This window comes from Oncorhynchus kisutch, linkage group LG22 (assembly GCF_002021735.2).
Source record: "Oncorhynchus kisutch isolate 150728-3 linkage group LG22, Okis_V2, whole genome shotgun sequence".
NCBI classification, from domain to species: Eukaryota; Metazoa; Chordata; class Actinopteri; order Salmoniformes; family Salmonidae; genus Oncorhynchus; species Oncorhynchus kisutch.
The window spans coordinates 29,892,461-29,917,193 of NC_034195.2; the positions used below are offsets into that span (position 1 = coordinate 29,892,461).

A 24,733-nucleotide genomic window follows, 5' to 3' on the forward strand; every position below is an offset into this window, starting at 1 on the left:
ACTACTTCTACTACTACTTTTTTAGTGCTATACCCGGCTGCTAGAATAGCAATGAAAGTTAACATTATGTTTCCGAATGACATTACCAAGAGGTAGAATATACAGTATAGTGAAAACAATAGTGGTCCTAAAACGGAACCTTGAGGAACACCGACATGTACAGTTGATTTGTCAGAGGACAAACCATCCACAGAGATAAACTGATAACTTTCCGACAGTGTAGCGATGAGACAATATAGTAACTACTAACAATTGGATACCATGAAATTGGGGAGAAAAGGGGGTAAAATTCATAAATAAATGAATAAATTATCAATGTTTGACAAAGCCAGATATGGCCTGGGCTTTACTTTACTGTTTTCACAGGACAGTAATCTAAAACGTAGTCCGTTCTCAGAGCTACTAATCTGTAGCCCACTTCAACTACGGTAGCAAGCTGTTATTACAATACCATTAGCTATCCCTCTCTCGTTCTCTCTCGCTGTCTCTCTCTCCCACACTCCTCCCTCTCTCTATCTCTATTTGTTCTTTCTCAGTCTCTACCCCCTCTCCTCCTCTCTGTCTAACCCCCACTCCTCACTCTCTATCTCTCTCCCTCTCTCTGTTTCAAGGACAGTGAAGTCCTTGGGCCTGTTTTGCGAGGCTGACCAGTAAATTGTGTGTCTGGCTGTACAGCCAGCCAGGCCTGTAGAGGCTGTATGGGAATATTATCATGGAGCATTTAGACTGTTGAGTGACTTGGATCAGACCTGTCTAATACCCATTAGACCAATTACTTAATGTCCTGGCAGTGGTACTGATAGAGTCCTGCTGTCAAAGATACAGTATATCAGGATACGGTAAACTGGACATTGGGAGAAGGACAATAGATGAGGTCAAGGGTAGAGGAATAGGGAAATCTGAGGTAGAACAGTAGAGCTCAGTGTAGAAAAAAACAGTCACAACCTCTCTGTTACAGGATTCACTTACAGTACAACATTCACTTACAGCACTTATCTCTACTACTCTCTCTGCCTTCCTTCTCTCTCTCTCTCTCTCTCTCTTTCTCTCTCTCTCCTCCTCACTTTTTCACTCTCGCAGCTCTCTCACACGTCCCTGTGCTCTTTCTCTTACTCGTCTCCACTCCCTCCACCCCCTTCTCTCTGGCTGTGCTGGCTCCCTCAGCTGTTCTCAGTTGCTCTCTGTGCAGTGTGTAGTGTGGACAGGGCTAGGCTGAGCTGGGCTATGTTGAGGACATAGAATGTCTCAGTGAAGACTGTTTCCCAAGCTAACTGGATTAGGAGCTGGAACATACTGGACCTGTTTGTCTTTACTAACTAAAGACAGAGTTTTAATTGAGGGCATGCTGGAAGAGAGAAAAGAGAAAAACAAATAGAGAGCCAACACCAGAGAATTGTTGGAGCAGAGACCCACGTAAAGACTGATCTCTAGCCCAGCTCCCCTCACTCTCCCCGGGATCGGTATGGTGGGACTCCCCTTGCCTCTGACCTCCAACATTGAGGTGGTATGAGTCTGCTGTGTGGGTCCGGTTCAGCTCGGTTCAGTTCCACTTAGTTCGGTTTGACTCGGTTCTGTTTGGCTTGCTTAGACTGGCTGTCTATAGCACTTACCCATACCCCTGCTCCATTTTCAGGTTCTGTGTCTCTGGAACCCCTGACCCATAACCCCTGAACGTAGGACAGGTTCTGGTCCAGTTTTGCAAAATTACTGGACTGAACAGACTTCTGTTTGACAGTATTTCAATACTTTTTTATTTTCTGGAAACTCTACCCCTGATCTGGGACTGATCCTGGTTCTGCTGACATCTATTCTGTGTTCCGGAGGACTGGTTCTTCAGGGACCTGTCTGGCCTCTCTCTCCCCAGGATCATGGCCTCTTTCTGGGGCATGGTGGTGTTGCTGTGTGGGATGATGGTTATTTCTGGAGCACAGAAGACGAAGAGCAATATGCCCAGGCTAAAGCTCTCTTATAAAGGTGAGTCTTATTCATTTACCTTGACACTTACTGTACCATATTTCTTCCCTCTTCCTACTATTACTCTAATGCTGTCTTAAAAGAAGAATCATCTATGCTTACTCTGTTCTGACCAGCTGCTCTATATTCATACTTGTCTGTATGCATATCCAGCAGGGATGGAGGTTTCTGCTGGTGCCTGTGTCTGTCTGTGTTGAGAAAGAAGTGATTCACTTAACTACTAAAGATTGACTGTGATACGGCATTTCTGCTAAAGTGTGTGTCAACATAAAGTGCAACCCATATTTCCATGATGTTGTTTGGTTGCTTTTAAAAGGTTTTATGTATTTGGCTTTATACAGCACATTTTCAGCAACAATTACATTTTTTACTGAGAATGTAAGATATGTGTCTGCCATATGCATGGGATTGAAAAGGAAACCACATTGATAGCCTATGTACTCTGCATCTGAGGTATGTTTGATGTGCAGAGGTACACAACTTTCTTCCTCAGAATTCCATGTGCCATATGGCTGATCAAAGACATGCTTACTGAACATAGTAGGATCTGTTACAACATATAATTACTGACCATGTAGACCTTCAGATCAGAGGAGATATGTATCAGAGTGGATATGTAAGAATCTGTTAGATCACACTGGATCGAATCTGTTAGATATTTATTGAACATACACTGTTACCAGCTCTGTGAGATACATCGATCTGTTCTGATATCCATCTCTAGAAAACTATACACTAGAATTGATTTTATACTATTTTATACTATTTCCACTGTGTTGTCATGGGTAACCTTTATTTTAACAGAGAGTCATACTGAGACCAAGGTCTCTTTTACAGATGAGATCTGAATTATATCAATTACAGAAACTACTAAACGCAAGCAGAAAGAAAAACACAATCATAAAAAAATTCATCTGTAAAAAGGTCCTCAATCAGGTTTCTGAATTGCTCTAGATGTGAAAGTAGGCAACAACAGATCTGCCACGCTGATCCTCAACAGGGGTGTGTGCTTAGTCCCCTCCCGTTCTCCCTGTCTACCCACGACTGAGTGACCAAGCACGACTCCAACACCATCATAACGTTTGCTGACGACACAACAGTGGTAGGCCTGATCACCGACAACGATGAAACAGTCTATAGGGAGGAGGTCAGAGACCTGGTAGTGTGGTGCCAGGACGACAACCTCTCATTCAATGTGTGCAAGACAAAGGAGATGATTGACTATAGGAAAAGGAGGGCCAAACAGGCCCCCATTAACATCGACTGGGCGGAAGTGGAGAAGGTTGAGAGTTTCAAGTTCCTTGGTGTCCACATCACAAACAAGCTATCATGGTCCAAACACACCAAGACAGTTGTGAAGAGGGCATGACAACACCTTATCCCCCTCAGGAGACTGAAAAGGCATAGGTCCCCAGATTTGTAATTGCAGTGCGCTATGATAAACTGCATCTAACGGCTTTAATGAAGTGGCAGCTGAGTTCGTATATATGATGTCACCATGGTCTAGGACCGATAGGAACGTCAACCGAATAATCTGCATTCTACTATTTAGCGAGAGGCAGGACCGATTTCTATAGAAGAAGCCCATTTTTATTCCCAGCTTGTTAACTAACTCATTAATATGCTTTTTAAAAGACAGCTTTTCATCTATCCAGATGCCCAGATATTTGTAGGCAGGGACACGGTCTACATGGACACCATCCAAAGTACATATGCTTAAATCATCAGACTTTTTTTAATGCTCTCTAGAGAACAACATATACTTAGTTCTACCTGAATTCAGTACTACTTCCAGGTCAATAAAGTTTTGCTGTATTACAATGAAGGCAGACTGTAGTTCAGATAGAGCCTGGTTAACAGTAGGGGCAGTAGAGTACACAACAGTATCATTGTCATACAAGAGGAGTTTTTTTACAGACAAGTCAATATTGTTAATGTAAACAGTAAAAAGTACAGTACTCAGAATCGACCTCTGCGGGACACCTTTAGTAATATCCAGGAAACCTGATTTAGCATCATTTATAACTAGGGATGCAGCAGAGATATTGCTATGACCTGGTCTAAAACCAGACTGATGTACATTTAGAATACATTTCAAAGACAAGAAAGATCTTAGCAGAGATTTAATCAAGGACTCTAATATTTTAGCTAGGCAAGATAGTTTAGAAATAGGCCAATAATTATTTAGGTCACAAGGGTTACCACCTTTGTGAAGGGGGTGTACATGGGCCGCCTTCCAAACCTTGGGGATAGTTCCAGATATAATCGTCCGGATAAAAAATATGGGTTAATGATTCAGCAATCAGGTGAGCAGAGAGCTGCAGAAAAAATGGATCAAGCACATCAGCCCCAGTGGATTTTTTACATTCAATCTTAATCAAGGCATCTAGCACCACAGATAGTAAATTGTTCAAATGAAAACAAAGATTCACTATAAGTTGATGGGTTAACCATTGAGTCAGCTAGAGGCTGGCGTAGAGAAGAGCTGACCAGGGCCAACTACACCACCGTTTCTCTCAAGTAAAAAGCCTGCAGAGATAACATGATGATTAAAAGCATCACTTATCCCATTCTTCTCAGTTATGACGCCAGTCAGACAGAACTTGCTTGGGAAGAAGAGGAATTTGTACTCTTCAGTGTATTTACTGTTTACAAACTTCAGAAGGATCACCAGCAGAGTCAGGAATAGAGCTTAAAAAGTAGCTTGATTTAGCTTTCCTAATCAAGATAGTACATCTGTTTCTCATCTGAAAGATTTCTAGTCCACTACAGAGTCAGTTTTCCTTGCTTTGGCCTAGGCCTGATTTCTCATCTGAATGAGCTCAGATAATTCAGAAGAAAACCAAGGATTCAATCTGTCATTGGAATCTCAAAGTATCTTGGACTCAGCAATGTGTATGAGTGTACAATATTCTCTGCTGTCTACTGTTTTCAGTTTGTTAATGAAGAGACATGCCAGAGTGACTTGCCAGTGAAGTATCGTTAATCTGTCTATCCGTCTCTCCCTCTCATATTCCTGGTTGCCTTTTTTCCGCTCTGTCGTTCCCTGCATGGTAATTACGTTTAGGATGAATGGTGTGAGTCTGTCTCAACAGATGGCTCTCTCAAACAGAGACATTTCTTTCTCAGCACCACCACAATCATAATTATACACGCGCATACGAACACACTCACACACGCACACACACACACACACACACACACACACACACACACACACACACACACACACACACACACACACACACACACACACACACACACACACACACACACACACACACACACACACGCACACACACACACACACACGCACACACACACACACACACACACACACACACACACATTCTCACACACCTTGGCCATCAGTAGATGATGATACCTGTGTGTGTATTTCTCTATTAGACCACAGCACTACACATACAAAACACAGCTGAACTAATGTACTTGGATGGAACAACACACAAACAGCAGACCTGCACAAAGAACAGGGTAGAGAGACAGTCTCTGTTAATGATATGGACTCATTCATTCTGAGTTTTCAATTATGAATATGGGCTTACATACAGCTGTGGATAAAAGGTCAATTAATGTTTGGCATTGCTAAACATTTGTGGAGTGAGATGTGAGGTGTGTGTGTCTGTGTCTGTGGCTTCTGAGTGTGGGGTTGGTTGTTGCCAAGGTCTGTTCTCTGTGACCGACAGGTCCGGCAAGTGTAGGGACCCTGATCCCTACAGGCGGCACTCTGCACACACATGCATACACATACCCCCCCCCACCCACACAGACACACACAAACACACACACACAAACAGTAGCACAGCAGGGCACATGAGGGGATCCACAGTTCACCCCCCAACCACCTCCCTCACATCCTAACCCCAACTGCAGAGGGCGGCAGGGAAGGGGACGGGGAGCATGGTGGGATGTTACCTAAACATTACCCCTCCAGGTCAAACTGTAACAACAGCATGACTATAGGACTACAGGACGAAAGGGGAGTAGAGGAACAGGATAGAGAAAGATGTGATCCTGGTCATCTGAGGTGTGGTCTTAATGGGGTCTGTACACTGCCAGGGACATAGGAACTTAAACTTAGCTGTACAGTATGTTCATACATGTGTCCTAACCAGGAGAAGTGTGTGTGTGTGTGTGGGGGGGGGGGGGGGGGGGGGTATTGTTAAGTGTCTGGGAACTAGAGGAAGAGAAAGCTAAAGATTATGAAGGAGAAGAAGTGAGAGGGAAGGAGAGTGAAAGAAAGGGTACTTTAGTTTAATGGCCGGTGAGGGGACTTCCAGGAGCTCTGTCTCTGTCAGACCTGTCCACCCCTTTGATACCCGCATCCAAGAGCACCCCCCCCCCCCCACACACACACACACACACACAAGTACACTCACGTAACATAAACACTCATGCACATGCATACTCACACAACACATATACTCTCATACAGCAGACACCAGCCAAGATCTAACCTCACAAAAACAAAAGCCGATGTTTAAAACAATAAACCACTGAACAACACCAGCCAAGGTCTAACCTCACAAAAACAAAAGCCACTGAATTGCAAAAAGAAAAAGAATCTCACCCTCTTTCTCTCTATCCATCTCTCTCTCCTCCTGAGGTCATGCAAATCTTATTGTAGTAATGTTATCCTCTGGGTTTGTCTCGGTGTGAATAGACTTTTAATTAGGGCATGGAATGAGGAAGGTTCTTTTAAAATGTTTAGTCCATAAGTATGTAGAGAATCTAGAGACCAGGGTTGGGTTTCTCTCTGTGTGTGTGAGACAGAGAGGTTCTCTATAGGTCAGTATCACACAAACACTGGAGTGGGGGTGGGATGAGCTTGCCTCTCTACACATCCCAACCATGCAGACAAGAATGTGTTGTGATTGTGTGAAATCTCCTGTTGTGTTAATGGGAACTTCTCTCATCACCTTCATAGTTTTTTATTTATTTTTATGTTTTTTATTTACCTATTCAGACAATTATGTAGTTATTTGTCTAAGCTTTACCTATCAGCATCCCACAGAGACAGATGACATGCTGAAATATGTCTGCGTGTGGTGTTGTGGACAGTGACTAATGTGATGGTATTGCAGCATCTAGAACACTTCATTGGTCAGTGACTATACTCCCCCCTCCCAAAAAACAGCAAGACAACCTGAAGGGTATGCTATGAAGGAAACAAGATCTACTCAGGAAACTCTGAAACCAGCCAGCATCAGTTAGCTACCCATTCGAGCTCAGGCTTCATGACAACTTGATGACAACAGATGGCATGATCAGTCCAATCAAAGCTACTGTAGATATAACATAATTGTGGCCAATGACCTTGAGCCTTCTTGGAAGGGCACTTTCAATCTAAGTCTATGGCAGAACTCAAAGGGCTCACATTCTTGATGTGTACCCTTACTAAATCAAATCAAATGTATTTATATAGCCCTTCTTACATCAGCTGATATATCAAAGTGCTGTACAGAAACCCAGCCTAAAAACCCAAACAGCAAGACATGTAGGTGTAGAAGCACGGTGTGACTAACGGTGTGACTAAAGTGTGTGACGTAGTGTCCCCATGAGTGACAGAACACTGAGCCAATCACGGTGCAATGCTGAGCCAATCATGGTGCAATGCTCCTATTTTCTGCTGGCCTGCCCCACCACAACAGAAAGCACTGAGCTATGCTGAAACACCTGCATTTTGAAGCTGGCTGTTTGAATGCGGCTTTATTAACTCAATGATATATATATATTTTTTTACATTGTTTGCAAACTGATATGTGACACATATAATGCAAAAATAACTTGCGAAACAGGCAACCCCCTTCCCCCAACATATATTTACAGTGGGGCAAAAAAGTATTTAGTCAGCCACCAATTGTGCAAGTTCTCCCACTTAAAAAGATGAGAGAGGCCTGTAATTTTCATCATAGGTACACTTCAACTTTGACAGACAAAATGAGAAAAAATATCCAGAAAATCACATTGAATAATGAATTTATTTGCAAATTATGGTGGAAAATAAGTATTTGGTCAGTGGGAGAACTTGCACAATTGGTGGCTGACTAAATACTTTTTTGCCCCACTGTATACATACACTACTGTTCAAACGTTTGGGGTCACTTAGACGTTTCCTTGTTTTTGAAAGAAAAGCAATTTTTTTGTCCATTAAAATAACATCAAATTGATCAGAAATACATTGTAGACATTGTTAACTTAACGTTGTAAATGACTATTGTAGCTGGAAACGGCAGATTTTTTATGGAATATCTACATAGGCATACAGAGTCCCATTATCAGCAACCATCACTCCTATGTTCCAATGGCACGTTGTGTTAGATAGTCCAAGTTTATAATTTCAAAAGGCTAATCGATCATTAGAAAACCCTTTTGCAATTATGTTAGCACAGCTGAATGGGAGGCCCCGGTGCACAACTGAGCAAGAGGACAAGTACATTAGAGTGTCTAGTCTCAACGTCAACAGTGAAGAGCCGACTCCGGAATGCTGGCCTTCTAGGCAGAGTTGCAAAGAAAAAGCCATATCTCAGACTGGCCAATAAAAAGAAAAGATTAAGATGGGCAAAAGAACACAGACACTGGACAGAGGAAGATTGGAAAAAAGTGTTATGGACAGACGAATCTAAGTTTGAGGTGTTCGGATCACAAAGAAGAACATTTGTGAGACGCAGATAAAATTAAAAGATGCTGGAGGAGTGAACCATCTATCAAGAATGTTGGAGGCAATGTGATGGTCTGGGGGTGCTTTGGTGGTGGTAACGTGGGAGATTTGTACAGGGTAAAAGGGATCTTGAAGAAGGAAGGCTATCACTCCATTTTGCAACGCCATGACAATTTCCCCCTACAACAGGACAATGACCCAAAAGCATAGCTCCAAACTATGCAATAACTATTTAGGGAAGAAGCAGTCAGCTGGTATTCTGTCTATAATGGAGTGGCCAGCAGTCACCGGATCTCAACCCTATTGAGCTGTTGTGGGAGCAGCTTGACCGTATGGTATGTAAGAAGTGCCCATCAAGCCAATCCAACTTGTGGAAGGTGCTTCAGGAAGCATGGGGTGAAATCTCTTCAGATTACCTCAGCAAATTGACAACTAGAATGCCAAAGGTCTGCAAGGCTGTAATTGCTGCAAATGGAGGATTCTTTGCAAAAAGCAAAGTTTGAAGGACACAATTGTTATTTAAATTAAAAATCATTATTTATAAACTTGTCAACATCTTGACTATATTTCCTTGTCACAAATCCCCCCGGTGCTGCTGCTCCTTCTGTTCACCAGTTCCGGAGGTCCAAGTCACAGGCCTTCTAGGCTGCACTGAACTGTCATTACGCACACCTGGTTCCAGTTCCTCACTGATTGTGTTTGTATAAATCTGCCCTTTGGTGCCCCATTGGGCTGTAGATCATTGTTCCCATGTCCATTGGTCATGTGAGTACCTATGCGGTGGCTCAGCATGTGCTGTGTGTTTTGTGCATTGTATATTACGGGTGTCGTTCTTTGAGGTTTACCCTTGCTTTTTTGTTTGGGTACATCCCAGTGTTTTGTATGTTGATTTTGGATGTATTAAAAACCCAGATGTATTCCTCCGCCTGTCTCCAAATCCTTTACACCAGCGTGACGTTCCTATTCATTTTGCAATTAATTTAATGTATGTTTTCATGGGAAAACGAGGACATTTCTAAGTGACCCCAAACTTTTGAATGTGTGTTGCAAAACAATTGGCTCAAAACAGGTTCGATCCTGAATGACAGGTCACCACTGGTAATAAGTGTTTTAACATATTAATGTTTTTACAAAAAGCAGGTTTGTTCTAAAGGATAAGTTGACATTGATGTACCTAGCTAAAAGGTGAGCCACTTTTGTAGTACCAGTCATCCCGCGTTGAACTCCAGAGTTGACCGAAGTTACCTCAGTAACTCCTCAACTGATACATAGAGCCTCTGGAGTCTGAAATGATCAGGATATGCTTTATCTGTCACCTAGCGGACTGCCAGCCATGCGGCTATAAACTGATCTATAGGAACAAAGCCTTGAGATATAGAACTCCATACACTACTGGTTCATGTTTTGTTTAGATATTTTCTATGGCAGCACTAAATAACACTCCCTATGCCCTCCAGCCCAGAAAGAGAGTGAAAGAGAAGGAATGTGGGGTAAAATAGTTCATCAGTCTCACACAAGACTGTTGATTTTTTTGCCTCCATTTGCCTTCGCCCCCTTGCTCTCTCCTTTCCTCTCACTCCCTCCACCTAAGATCCATTGTAATAAAAATACAGCTGTATCCTAACAGGGTGAGAGAAGAGGGAGGAAGGTTGAGTAACCCATATGCAGATAGGGGGTGAATAGTAGGGCTAGGAGTCTCTAAAATGGCTGAGTTCATTTTGATGATTAAAAATAGTGATAAGATTTTGTGCATCCACATGAGCTTGAGCATGTGAGTGTGTCAATGTATCCGTTTATTGGTTTAATCTCACAATACTCTGGTGAATGGATGGTTTCCATGGATGCTAGTCCCACACAAACACACTCTGAGCTGTGTGTGGTGTTGACTAGAACTGTGTTTGAATACCCATACAACATACTGTATTCTACCTACTTAATGAGTATATACTATTAGTTCATTTTAGTATACTGTAAGTGAACGGTGTCCTTTCAGTTGAGCATACGCTTCGCATGTACCAGAAGTTGATGCTGTTGCTATGCAACCTCTTGTTAGCTTGTTAGCATGACAAATTAGTAGCTAGACATTTTACAACTGAGTGTTATTAAATTCAATCTGGAGTGCGCTCAGTGTCCGTTTTGTAAATTGAGTGTTTCGCTCTCGGAGCATTCAGAGCGCACACTGCCAGGCAGTATCAATGGACGTTCGGCCGAGGAGTAGTGCTGATCCAAGCAGTAGTGTTGATCCAATCGTTCTGACTTTACAATGGCAGTCAAGCACCCAAGCTAACTGGCTAGCTACTTCCAGACACAAATGAGAGAACACCTCAATCTGACCACTTTACTTGCCCTAGCAGAGCTGGTTAGGCTGTTTTCAAGTTATCCAAAGCGTTAGTGTTTGTGCTGCTGGCAACAATTTAATTACGCTTTAATGCCTACTTTACTGACACTGGTGTAGAGTGTTCATAAATTCATCAGTTATTCTGAGCTCTGGTACACTCAAACAAGTGTGCTCTGAAATCGGAGTAGATAGCCAGAGCGAATTTACGAATGCACCCAAATGTCCATTGAGAATGCACAACTAAACTAAGACATGAAAAATCAAGTCAATAAACATTGGGTAGTTAGCATATAGTTTATATGCTGGCAAGTTCAATATATTAGTAGCCTACTGACGTTAGGTAGCTAGCTAACATACCAGTACATACTGCTGTAATGACATGCTATGTGGTTTGTAAGGATAGCGTAGCTAAGAAATTGTCAGCCAACATAATGTGGTAATTATTTGAAAAGTCATTGCTTAATTACGTTGCTGAACATGATCTTAACATTTGCCATTAGTTAAAGCAATTGATTTGTATGTGCTCTCGTTGGACTTTGGCTGGATATTTTCCTCCATTTAATTAAAATCTAAAAAGGTTGTGAAGCCACCCCGATTTTCTGAAGGATTGCATGATAGGCCCTAAAAGCACAGAAATAGTGTCTAATGCTTGTATACTTCGTATTTTGGCGAATGTAGTACACCATCCGGGAATTTTTGGCATATTATGACCAATAAGCATGATATACAGTGGGGCAAAAAAGTATTTAGTCAGCCACCAATTGTGCAAGTTCTCCCACTTAAAAAGATGAGAGAGGCCTGTAATTTTCATCATAGGTACACTTCAAATATGACAAATATGACAAAATGAGAAAGAAAAATCCTGAAAATCACATTGTAGGGATTTTTAATGAATTTATTTGCAAATTATGGTGGAAAATAAGTATTTGGTCAATAACAAAAGTTCATCTCAATACTTTGTTATGTAGCCTTTGTTGGCAATGACAGAGGTCAAACGTTTTCTGTAAGTCTTCACAAGGTTTTCACACACTGTTGCTGGTATTTTGGCCCATTCCTCCATGCAGATCTCCTCTAAAGCAGTGATGTTTTGGGGCTGTGCTGGGCAACACGGACTTTCAACTCCCTCCAAAGATGTTCTATGGGGTTGAGATCTGGAGACTGGCTAGGCCACTCCAGGACCTTGAAATGCTTCTTACGAAGCCACTCCTTCGTTGCCCGGGCGGTGTGTTTGGGATCATTGTCATGCTGAAAGACCCAGCCACGTTCCATCTTCAATGCCCTTGCTGATGGAAGGAGGTTTTCACCCAAAATCTCACGATACATGGCCCCATTCATTCTTTCCTTTAAATGGATCAGTCGTCCTGGTCCCTTAGCAGAAAAACAGCCCCAAAGCATGATGTTTCCACCCCCATGCTTCACAGTAGGTATGGTGTTCTTTGGATGCAACTCAGTATTCTTTGTCCTCCAAACACGACGAGTTGAGTTTTTACCAAAAAGTTATTTTGGTTTCATCTGACCATATGACATTCTCCCAATCTTCTTCTGGATCATCCAAATGCTCTCTAGCAAACTTCAGATGGGCCTGGACATGTACTGGCTTAAGCAGGGGGACACGTCTGGCACTGCAGAATTTGAGTCCCTGGTGGTGTAGTGTGTTACTGATGGTAGGCTTTGTTACTTTGGTCCCAGCTCTCTGCAGGTCATTCACTAGGTCCCCCCGTGTGGTCCTGGGATTTTTGATCCCACGGGGTGAGATCTTGCGTGGAGCCCCAGATCGAGGGAGATTATCAGTGGTCTTGTTTGTCTTCCATTTCCTAATAATTGCTCCACAGTTGATTTCTTCAAACCAAGCTGCTTACCTATTGCAGATTCAGTCTTCCCAGCCTGGTGCAGGTCTACAATTTTGTTTCTGGTGTCCTTTGACAGCTCTTTGGTCTTGGCCATAGTGGAGTTTGGAGTGTGACTGTTTGAAGTTGTGGACAGGTGTATTTTATACTGATAACAAGTTCAAACAGGTGCCATTAATACAGGTAACGTGTGGAGGACAAGAGGAGCCAGGTCTGTGAGAGCCAGAAATCTTGCTTGTTTGTAGGTGACCAAATACTTATTTTCCACCATAATTTGCAAATAAATTCATTAAAAATCCTACAATGTGATTTTCTGGATTTCTTTTTCTCATTTTGTCTGTCATAGTTGAAGTGAACCTATGATGAAAATAACAGGCCTCTCTCATCTTTTTAAGTGGGAGAACTTGCACAATTGGTGGCTGACTAAATAATTTTTTGCCCCACTGTATATACTCAATTTAGGTCACAAATAGTACGGTTAGTATGAGTATTAGAACACAACTATGATTTCCAGACTAGCTTTCTACATGTCTGACACCACTGTTTATACGACAAGCAGCCTGGGCTCCCGGCAATTTAACTGTTTCCTTTTCACATGGTGGATAGCATATACAGTAGGATTACAGTAACACATACCTGTCTCGTTGTTTGTTCAGGTGACTGCGTGTGCGCACCTGAGTGGAATTGTGCTGGGCTGTGTGTGTGTGGGAGCTCTGGTGTGTTTGTGACAGAGCAGAATTGAGGGCACTTGAGGGATTCTGTTTCTAACTACAAGCAGAAGGTCTCTCTCTCCTCTTTCTTCCCCTCCCTCCCTCACTCTGTCACGCATCTTTTTCTTTCATTCACTCATTTTCCCTTCCATTGCCTTTTTTTGTAATGCATGTCCATCCCTCCGTTCTCTTATTTTCCCCACTTCCCTCCCTTTTTCCTCCCTTGTCTCACTTCCATTCTCCTCCCTCTCTCCTCCCTATCAGGGCTTCAGACATAAAAAAAACACTTCAGAAAGTGGGGCATTTTCCCTGATGAATCATTAATGATGTACGGTTATTTTATACAAGAAAGAAAGATTTAAAAAACTCAGCAAAAAAGAAGCGTCCCTTTTTCAGGACCCTGTCTTTCAAAGATAATTCATAAAAATCCAATTCACTTCACAGATCTTCATTGTAAAGGGTTTAAACACTGTTTTCCATGCTTGTTCAATGAACCATAAACAATTAATGTACATGCACCTGTGGAACTGTCATGACGACACACACAGCTTATAGACGGTAGGCAATTAAGGTCAGTTCTGAAAACGTATGACACTAAAGAGGCCTTTCTACTGACTCTGAAAAACACCAAAAGAAAGATGCCCAGGGTCCCTGCTCACCTGCGTCAACGTGCCTTAAGCATGCTGCAAGGAGGCATGAAGACTGCAGATGTGGCCAGGGCAATAAATTGCAATGTCTGTACTGTGAGACGCCTAAGACAGCGCTACAGGGAGACAGGACGGACAGCTGATCATCCTCGAAGTGGCAGACCACGTGTAACAACACCTGCACAGGATCAGTACATCTGAATATCACACCTGCGGGACAGGTACAGAATGGCAACAACTGCCCGAGTTACAACAGGAACGCACAATCACTCCATCAGTGCTCAGACTGTCTGGAATAGGCTTAGAGAGGCTGGACTGAGGTCATGTAGGCCTTTTGTAAGGCAGGTCCTCACCAGACATCACCAGAAACAACGTTGCCTATGGGCACAAACCCACTGTCACTGGACCAGACCAGCAGCCATACTGCTCATTCTGTGCGTGATTTCCTGCAAGACAGGAATGTCAGCGTTCTGCCATGGCCAGCGAAGAGCCCGGATCTCAATCCCATTGAGCACATCTGGGACCTGTTGGATCCGAGGGTGAGGGCTAGGGCCATTCCCCCCAGAAATGTCTGTTAACTTGCAGGTGGAAGAGTGAGGTAACATCTCACAGCAAGAACTGTCAAATCTGGTGCAGTCCATGAGGAGGAGATGCACTGCAGTACATATTGCAGCTGGTGGCCACGCCAGATACTGACTGTTTCTTTTGATTTTGACCCCCCTTCCCCCCACACACACACATTGATCAGGGACACATTATTCCATTTCTATTAGTCACATGTCTGCGGAACTTGTTCAGTTTATGTCTCAGTTGTTGAATCTTATGTTAAGACAGATATTTACACTTGAAGTTTACTGAAAATAAATGCAGTTGAAAGTGAGAGGACGTTTCTTTTTTTTGCTGAGTTTATATACTACATACAGTTGAAGTCGGAGGTTTACATACACTTAGGTTGGAGTCATTAAAACTCATTTTTCAACCACTCCTTCTTGTTTTGGCAAGTCGGTTAGGACACCTACTTTGTGCATGACACAATTTTTCCAACAATTGTTTACAGACAGATTTCACTTATAATTCACTGTATCACAATTCCAGTGGGTCAGAAGTTTACATACACTAAGTTGACTGTGCCTTTAAACAGCTTGGAACATTCCAGAAAATTATGTCATGGTTTGGAAGCTTCTGATAGGCTAATTGACATAATTTGAGTCAATTAGAGGTGTACCTGTTGATATATTTCAAGGCCTACCTTCATACTCAGTGCCACTTTGCTTGACATCATGGGAAAATCAAAAGAAATCAGCCAAGACTTCAGAAAAATAATTGTAGACCACCACAAGTCTGGTTCATCCTTGGGAGTAATATCCAAATGCCTGAAGGTACCACTTTCATCTGTACAAACAATAGTACGCAAGTATGAACACCATGAGACCACACAGCCATCATAACGCTTAGGAAGGACACTCATTCCGTCTCCTAGAGATTAATGTACTTTTGTGCAAAAAGTGCAAGTCAATCCCAGAACAACAGCAAAGGATCTTGTGAAGATGCTGGAGGAAACAGGTAGAAAGTATCTTTATCCACAGTAAAATGAGTCCTATATCGACAAAACCTGAAAGGCTGCTCAGCAAGGAAGAAGCCATTGCTCCAACACCGCCATAAAAAAGCCAGACTATGGTTTGCAATTGCAGATGGGGACGAAGATCGTACTGTTTGGAGAAATGTCCTCTGGTCTGATGAAACAAAAATAGAACTGTTTGGCCATAATGACCATCGTCATGTTTGGAGGAAAAAGGGGGAGGCTTGCAAGCCAAAGGACACCATCCCAACCGTGAAGCACGGGGGTGGCAGAATCATGATGTGGGGGTGCTTTGCTGCAGGAGGGACTGGTGAACTTCACAAAATAGATGGCAACATGAGGATGGAAATTTATGTGGATATATTGTGGATATATTCAAGACATCAATCAGGAAGTTAATTCTTGGTTGCAAATGGTTCTTCCAAATGGACAATGACCCCAAGCATACTTCCAAAGTTGTGGCAAAATGGCTTAAGGACAATAAAGTCAAGGTATTGGAGTGGCCATCACAAAGCCCTGACCTCAATCCTATAGAAAATGTGTAGGCAGAACTGAAAAAGTGTGCACGAGCAAGGAGGCCTACAAACCTGATTCAGTTACACTAGTGGATATATAAGCTCTGTCAGGAGGAATGGGCCAAAATTCACCCAACTTTTTTGGTGGGAAGCTTGTGGAAGGCTACCTGAAACGTTTGACCCAAGTTAAACCATTTAAAATCCATGATACCAAATACTAATTGAGTGTATGTAAACTTCTGACCCACTGGGAATGTGATGAAAGAAATGAAAGCTAAGATACAATTTTTTACAATCACTTTGTCACTAATTTCAGAACTTTGTGGTCATTTTTCAAAACTCAAAACGGTCATCACCTGTAACACAGGCTGTCCAATGTTCAACACATTGCATTGTGCATTCATATCTCTAAAGAAACCTTGCACTTGCAGAATCATTGGTTCAAATAATTCATTTATCATGAAATACCATAGGATTATTTATTTAGATCACCCACACACAACATATCGATCGTTTCACTGTGTAGTTGTTCATACAATCATTAAATATTGTAGTACAAAATATGTTTCATTATGCTACTTCATATAAATACATCACTGTAAAAGGACTAGTAGAGAGAATACTACAGACACAGTGGACTAATTGAACAGAATATGAAATGTATTAAATCACAGGTTTCCTTGAATCAAAGCAAAGGTAATTAGCTACAAAAAATATAAAAAACTACAGAAAAATGTCAACTGCAGTGTTCCTCACCTGACATCACCTGACATTATCCCACACAATGACATAGGTCATGCCATCAGCTCTACAGACCTCATTTAGCTCATCTAGGAAGGTTACATTCGAACAGCGAACACTATGTGGCTGCCTGAAACTCAATATATAGAGTATATTGAGTAGAGAGCTTTAGTGGTTGTTCAACCTAACATTAGAACGGGCAAGATGAGTAATCTATGCAACTTTGACCGTGGTATGATTGTTGATGCCACACATGGTGATTCCAGCATCTCAGAAACAGCTGCCCTCCTGGGATTTTTACGCACTACAGTCTCTAGAGTTCACAGAGAATGGTGCGATAAACAAAACACATTCAGTGAGTGGCATTTCTGTGGGAGAAAAACACCTTGTTAATGAGAGAGGTCAAAGGAGAATGTCCAGACTCATTCAAGACAACAGAAAGGCCACAAACACTCAAATAACAGCTGTTTAAAACAGTGGTATGCAGAATGGCATCTCTTAATGTACAACACCACGAATAATTCAGGCTGTTGTGGAGGCAAAAGGGGGTCCTACCCAGTACTAGATAGGTGTACCTAATAAAGTGGCCAGTGAGTGTACAGTAATGTCAAATCTGAAAACGTGGTCTGAAAAAAATGGTACATGGGACCATAGAAACGGTGTTTGATAAAGAATGATGATGAAATATTACAGCCATAGATAATGTAGTCCAATTGGTTCATATTCCACGGTAATTGGTGTCAATGGATCTCGTTATCATGAAACATTCATGATCTAAACATGGAATATTGTTCTTCAGTTTCCGTAAAACATGCATTAAGAGTAATGCAACAGTTACTTATCATTTTGAGCAGTTGTATCAATTCATAGTTAGATCATTGTAATGAAATGAACAGACAGTCATTTCAGATGTAATGTGTGAATTGCATTTTGAAATGGTAATACTTTCATGTTAAGTTGTGTCATTTTGAACAGGTGATTTTAGTTCAATGAACAAATGATCTTAGCTCCATGTGTATTGTATCCAAGCAATTGGAAAAAGTGTTAGAGTTTTGAAAAATGTGCATTTTGATCATTGGTTGTCAGGTTTTGTGTCTAGAGTTTTGAAAAATGACATTAAGGTTCCGAAATTAGTGCCAAAGTGATTGTAAAAAACTGTAAATCATTCTCTCTACTATTATTCTGACATTTCACATCCTTAAAATAAAGTGATGATCCCAACTGACCTTAAACAGGGAATTCTTATGTCAGGAATTGTGAAAAACTGAGTTTAAATGTACTTGCCTAAGGTGTATGTAAACTTCCGACTTCAACTGTACATCATGTGGCACTCAGGACCCAGTCACAAATGAAAGTTTCAATTTATTACAAGTCATTATAAAACGGGTTGTTTGGATTCTGTTTGTGTTTGTTTGTGTGTGTGTGTGTGTGTGTGTGCGTGCGCGCGCGCGTGCGTGCGTGCGTGCGTGCGTGCGTGCGTGCGTGCGTGCGGCTGAGGATATTGTGCTGGGCTGTGTGGAAGGGTGTGTGGGGACTCTGGTATGTTTGTGACAGAGCAGAATTGAGGGCACTTGAGGGATTCTGTTTCTAACTACAAGCAGAAGGTCTCTCTCTCTCCCTCTCTTTTTCTTTCTACCCCTCCCTCCCTCTCTTACTCTTTCACCCGTCTTTTTCTTTCATTCACTCATTTTCCCTTCCATTGCCTTTTTTTGTAATGCATGTCCATCCCTCCCTTCTCTTATTTTCCCCACTTCTCTCCCATTTTCCTCCCTTGTCTGCCTTCCCTTCCCCTCCCTCTCCCCTCCCTCTCAGGGCTTCTGACATAAAAACTCACTTCAGTGAGTGGGACATTTTCCATGATGAAACATTAATGATGTACACAGTTATTTATTCCAAGAAAGAAAGACAGATAATACATACTACATACATCATGTGGCAATCAGGACCCAGTCACTAATGAACGTTTTAATTTATTACAGAGCATTACGAAACGGGTTGTTTGGATTCTGTTTGTGTTTGTGTTTGTGTGTGTGTGTGTGTGTTTGTTTCTGTGTGCATGTGTGTGTGTGTGTGTGTGTGTGTGTGTGTGTGTGTGTGTGTGTGTGTGTGTGTGTGTGTGTGTGTGTGTGTGTGTGTGTGTGTGTGTGTGTGTGTGTGTGTGTGTGTGCATTCATGATGTGTGTGTGTGCGGCTGAGGGGAATAGTGCTGGGCTGTGTGTGGGAGAGGGTGTGTGGGAGCAGTCGTGTGTTTGTGACAGAGCAGAATTGAGGGCACTTGAGGGAATCTGTTTCTAACTACAATCAGCAGGTCTCTCTCTCCCTCTCTCTTTCTTTCTCCCCCCTCTCTCTTTCTTTCTCCCCCTCTCTCCCTCTCTCTTTCTTTCTTTCCCCACCCTCTCTCTTTCTTTCTCCCCCTCTCTCCCTCTCTCTTTCTTTCTCCCCCTCTCTCCCTCTTTCTTTCTTTCCCCACCCTCTCTCTTTCTTTCTCCCCCTCTCTCCCTCTCTCTTTCTTTCTCCCCCTCTCTCCCTCTCTCTTTCTTTCTCCCCCCTCTCTCTTTCTTTCTCCCCTCCCTCCCTCTCTTACTCTGTCACTCCCATCTTTCTCTTCCATTGCCTTTGTTTGTACTGCATGTCCATTTTACTCTTATTTCCCCTCTTCTCTTCCTTTTTCCTCCCGTCAACTTCCCTTCTCCCCCCGTCTTCCTTCCCTTCTCCTCCCTCTCCCCTCCTTCTCAGGGCTTCTGACAAAATACAAAAACACATCAGAGATTGGGGCATTTTCCCTGGTGAAACATTAATGATGTACACAGTTATTTATTCCAAGAAAGAAAGACAGATAATCCATACTACATACATCATGTGGCAATCAGGACCCAGTCACTAATGAACGTTTCAATTTATTACAAAGCATTATAAAACGGGATGTTTGGAATCTGGATGATGATTGGTTGAAAGCAGGGAGTTATAGCACCACAATCCCCACATTTCACAGGTAATGCCTGTTTTAACAGTTCCATTAGATTTATCAATGCGCATCCACTGTCCCACAGCCCAGCCAATCAATTTATAAAATTAATTCAATATATATATTATAATGGATATAAAAGACAGGTAACGGTTGCCTAGCTTTCCTCAATAGCTATCAAATAAAATACTAACTTACAAGCCCTAAACCAACAATGTTGTTTTAAGAAAAATAATAGTTAATAAAAAATACAAAAAAATAATCAAAGAGCAACATTAAAATTAAAATAATGAGACTATATACGGGGTACCAGTACCGAGTCAATGTACGGGGGTACAGGTTAATCAAGGTTATTGAGGTAATATGTACATGCAGGTAAGGGTAAAGTGACTATGCACAGATAATAAACAGATTAGCTGTTTGATTAGATGTTCAGCAGTCTTATGGCTTGGGGGTAAAAACTATTAAGAAGCCTTTTGGACCTAGACAATTTTCTCCAGTACTGCTTGCTGTGCCGTAGCAGAGAGAACAGTCAATGAATAGGGTGGCTGGAGTCTTTGGTCATTTCTAGGGCCTTCCTCTGACACTGCCTGGTATAGAGGTCCTGGATGGCAGGAAGCTTGGCCCCAGTGATGATCTGGGCGGTACGCATTACCCTCTGTAAGCGCCTTGCGGTCGGAAGCCGTGAACCTCGCCAACAGCCAGTGAAATTGCAGGGCGCCAAATTCAAAACGACAGAAATCCCATAATTAAAATTCCTCAAACATACAAGTATTTTACACCATTTTAAAGATATGAGATCTGAGGACATATGCCAAGTCTTTTCAGTCTCCTGAGGGGAAATAGGTGTGGTTGTCTGGTTGTGTTTGGACCATGATAGTTTGTTGGTGATGTGGACACCAAGGAACTTGAAGCTCTCAAACTAATCCACTACAGCCTCGTCAATGAGAATGGGGGTGTGCTCGGCCCTCCTTTTCATTTAGTCCACAATCTTCTCCTTTGTCTTGATCACGTTGAGGGAGAGGTTGTTGTTCTGGCACCTGTTAAGGCTAAGTAAGGCAGGCAAAGTCAGGTGCAGGAGAGCAGAGTAGAGTAAACAGGCACACTTTTATTCTGGTCAAAAAATAGGCACAACATGACATCTAAGTGCCCATAAAACATGGAACATGAGTACAAAAGTATAGCGCATGAACATAGACCATTAACAAATAAACAATTACACACAAAGACATGGAAGGGAACAGAGGACTGAATACATGCAGTGTGATTATGGAATGAAAACCAGGTGTGTATGAAACAAGACAAAACAAAAGTATGAGAAGTATGAGAAAAAGTATGAGAAATGGAGCGGAGATGGCTAGAAAGCCGGTGACGCCGATCGCCGAACGCTGCCCGAACAAGGAGAGGAGCCGACTTTGGCGGAAATCGTGACAGCACCACACTGTCAGGTCTCTGACCTCCTCCCTATAGGCTATCTCATCGTTGTCGGTGATCAGGCCTACCACCGTTGTGTCGTCAGCAAACTTAATGATGGTATTGGAGTCGTGCTTGGCCACGCAGTCATGGGTGAACAGAGAGAAAAGCAGGGGACTAAGCATGCACCCCTGAGGGGCCCCCGTGTTAAGGATCAGCGTGGCAGATGTGATGCTACCTACCCTTACCACCTGGGGGCGGCTGGTCAGGAAGTCCAAGATCCAGTTGCAGAGGCAGGTGTTAAGTTCCAGGATCCTTAGCTTAGTGAGGAGCTTTGAGGACACTATGGTGTTGAACGCTGAGCTGTAGTCAATGAACAGCATTCTCACGTAGGTGTTCCTTTTGTCCAGGTGGAAAAGAGCAGTGTGGAGTGCAATAGAGATTGCATCATCTGTAGATCTGTTGGGGCTCTATGCACATTTGGGTGGGTCTAGGGTTCCTGGGATAATGATGTTGATATGAGCCATGACCAGCCTTTCAAAGCACTTCATGGCTACAGACGTGAGTGCTACAGATCGGTAGTCATTTAAGGCAGGTTACCTTGGTGTTCTTGGGCACAGGGATTATGGTGGTCTGCTTGAAACATGTAGGTATTGTAGACTTGGTCAGGTAAAGGTTGAAAATGTCAGCAAAGACACTTGGTAGTTGGCATTTGTGAACAGCAGTTTTCAGTTCTTTCCACAGATTCTCGATTGGATTCAGGTCTGGACTTTGACTTGGCCATTCTAACACCTGGATATGTTTATTTTTGAACCATTCCATTGTAGATTTTGCTTTATGTTTTGGATCATTGTCTTGTTGGAAGACAAATCTCTGTCCCAGTCTCAGGTCTTTTGCAGACTCCATCAGGTTTTCTTCCAGAATGGTCCTGTATTTGGCTCCATCCATCTTCCCATCAATTTTAACCATCTTCCCTGTCCCTGCTGAAGAAAAGCAGGCCCAAACCATGATGCTGCCACCACCATGTTTGACAGTGGGGATGTTGTGTTCAGGGTGATGAGCTGTGTTGCTTTTACACCATACATAACGTTTTGCATTGTTGCCAAAAAGTTCGATTTTGGTTTCATCTGACCAGAGCACCTTCTTCCACATGTTTGGTGTGTCTCCCAGGTGGCTTGTGGCAAACTTTAAACAACACTTTTTATGGATATCTTTAAGAAATGGCTTTCTTCTTGCCACTCTTCCATAAAGGCCAGATTTGAGCAATATACGACTGATTGTTGTCCTATGGACAGAATCTCCCACCTCAGCTGTAGATCTCTGCAGTTCATCCAGAGTGATCATGGGCCTCTTGGCTGCATCTCTGATCAGTCTTCTCCTTGTATGAGCTGAAAGTTTAGAGGGACGGCCAGGTCTTGGTAGATTTGCAGTGGTCTGATACTCCTTCCATTTCAATATTATCGCTTGCACAGTGCTCCTTGGGATGTTTAAAGCTTGGGAAATATTTTTGTATCCAAATCCGGCTTTAAACTTCTTCACAACAGTATCTCGGACCTGCCTGGTGTGTTCCTTGTTCTTCATGATGCTCTCTGCGCTTTTAACGGACCTCTGAGACTATCACAGTGCAGACTTGATTACACACAGGTGGATTGTATTTATCATCATTAGTCATTTAGGTCAACATTGTATCATTCAGAGATCCTCACTGAACTTCTGGAGAGAGTTTGCTGCACTGAAAGTAAAGGGGCTGAATAATTTTGCACGCCCAATTTTTCAGTTTTTGATTTGTTAAAAAAGTTTGAAATATCCAATAAATGTCGTTCCACTTCATGATTGTGTCCCAGTTGTTGTTGATTCTTCACAAAAAATACAGTTTTATATCTTTACGTTTGAAGCCTGAAATGTGGCAAAAGGTCGCAAAGTTCAAGGGGGCCGAATACTTTCGCAAGGCACTGTATCTCTACACCACAATTAGAGTCTAGTGAGCCGTATCTCTACCCCCACATAGGTTATAGTGAGCTATATATCTACCACATATGGTCTACTGAGCGATATCTCTACCCCCACATAGAGTCTAGTGAGCTGTATCTCTACCCCCACAAAGTCTAGTTAGCTATACATCTACCCACACATACAGTTGAGTTAGCTATACCTCTACAAACACATAGAGTCTAGTGAGCTGTATCTCTACCCCCACATAGAGTCTAGTTAGCTGTATCTCTACCCCCATATAGAGTCTAGTGAGCTGTATCTCTACCCCCACATAGAGTCCAGTGAGCTATACCTCTACCCACACATAGAGTCTAGTGAGCTATATCTCTACCCACACATAGAGTCTAGTGAGATGTATCTCTACTCCACAATTAGGTTCTAGTGAGCCGTATCTCTACCCCCAGAAAGTCTAGTTAGCTATACATCTACCCACACATAGGGTTGAGTTAGCTATACCTCTACCCACACATAGTCTATTGAGCTATACCTCTACCCCCAAATATAGTATAGTGAGCTGTATCTCTGCCCTACATATGGTCTAGTGAGCTATACCTCTACCCTCACACAGTCTAGTGAGCTTTATCTCTACCCACACATAGAGTCTAGTGAGATGTATCTCTACTCCACAATTAGGTTCTAGTGAGATGTATCTCTACCCCACAATTAGAGTCTAGTGAGCCATATCTCTACCCCCACATATGGTCTACAGAGCTATATCTCTACCCCACAAATAGAGTCTAGTAGGCTGTATCTCTACCCCCACATAGAGTCTAGTGAGCTATATCTCTACCCCACACAGAGTCTAGTAGGCTGTATCTCTACCCCCACATAGAGTCAAATGAGCTGTATCTCTACCCCCACATAGAGCCATGTGAGCTATATCTCTACCCCACACATAGAGTCTAGTGAGCTGTATCTCTACCCTCACATAGAGTCTAGTGAGCTGTATCTCTACCCCCACATAGTCTAGTGAGATGTATGTCTAACCAACAATTAGGTTCTTGTGAGATGTAACTCTACCCCCACATAGTCTAGTGAGCCGTATCTCTACCCCACAATTAGGTTCTAGTGAGCTATATCTCTACCCCCACATGGATTCTAGTGAGCATTATCTCTACACCCACATAGAGTCTAGTGAGCTGTATCTCTACCCCCACATAGGGTCTAGTGAGCTATATCTCTACCCCCACATAGAGTCTAGTGAGCTGTATCTCTAACCCACGTAGAGTCTAGTGAGCTTTATCTCTACCCCCACATAGGGTCTAGTGAGCTATATCTCTACCCCCACATAGAGTCTAGTGAGCTGTATCTCTACCCCCACATAGAGTCT

At 42.6% G+C, this 24,733-nt stretch overlaps 1 protein-coding gene across 1 annotated transcript in view; it reads left to right on the plus strand.

Moving 5' to 3' along the window:
* The first annotated feature begins 241 nt into the window (after window positions 1-241).
* LOC109866896 (semaphorin-3ab) overlaps window positions 242-24,733 on the plus strand; it is a 55,416-nt gene continuing 30,924 nt past the window's right edge. The window contains exon 1 of the mRNA XM_031802052.1: window positions 242-1,974. Within this exon, the coding sequence (XP_031657912.1) occupies window positions 1,869-1,974 (106 nt within the window). The 5' untranslated portion in view covers window positions 242-1,868. The remainder of the gene's footprint in view (window positions 1,975-24,733) is intronic.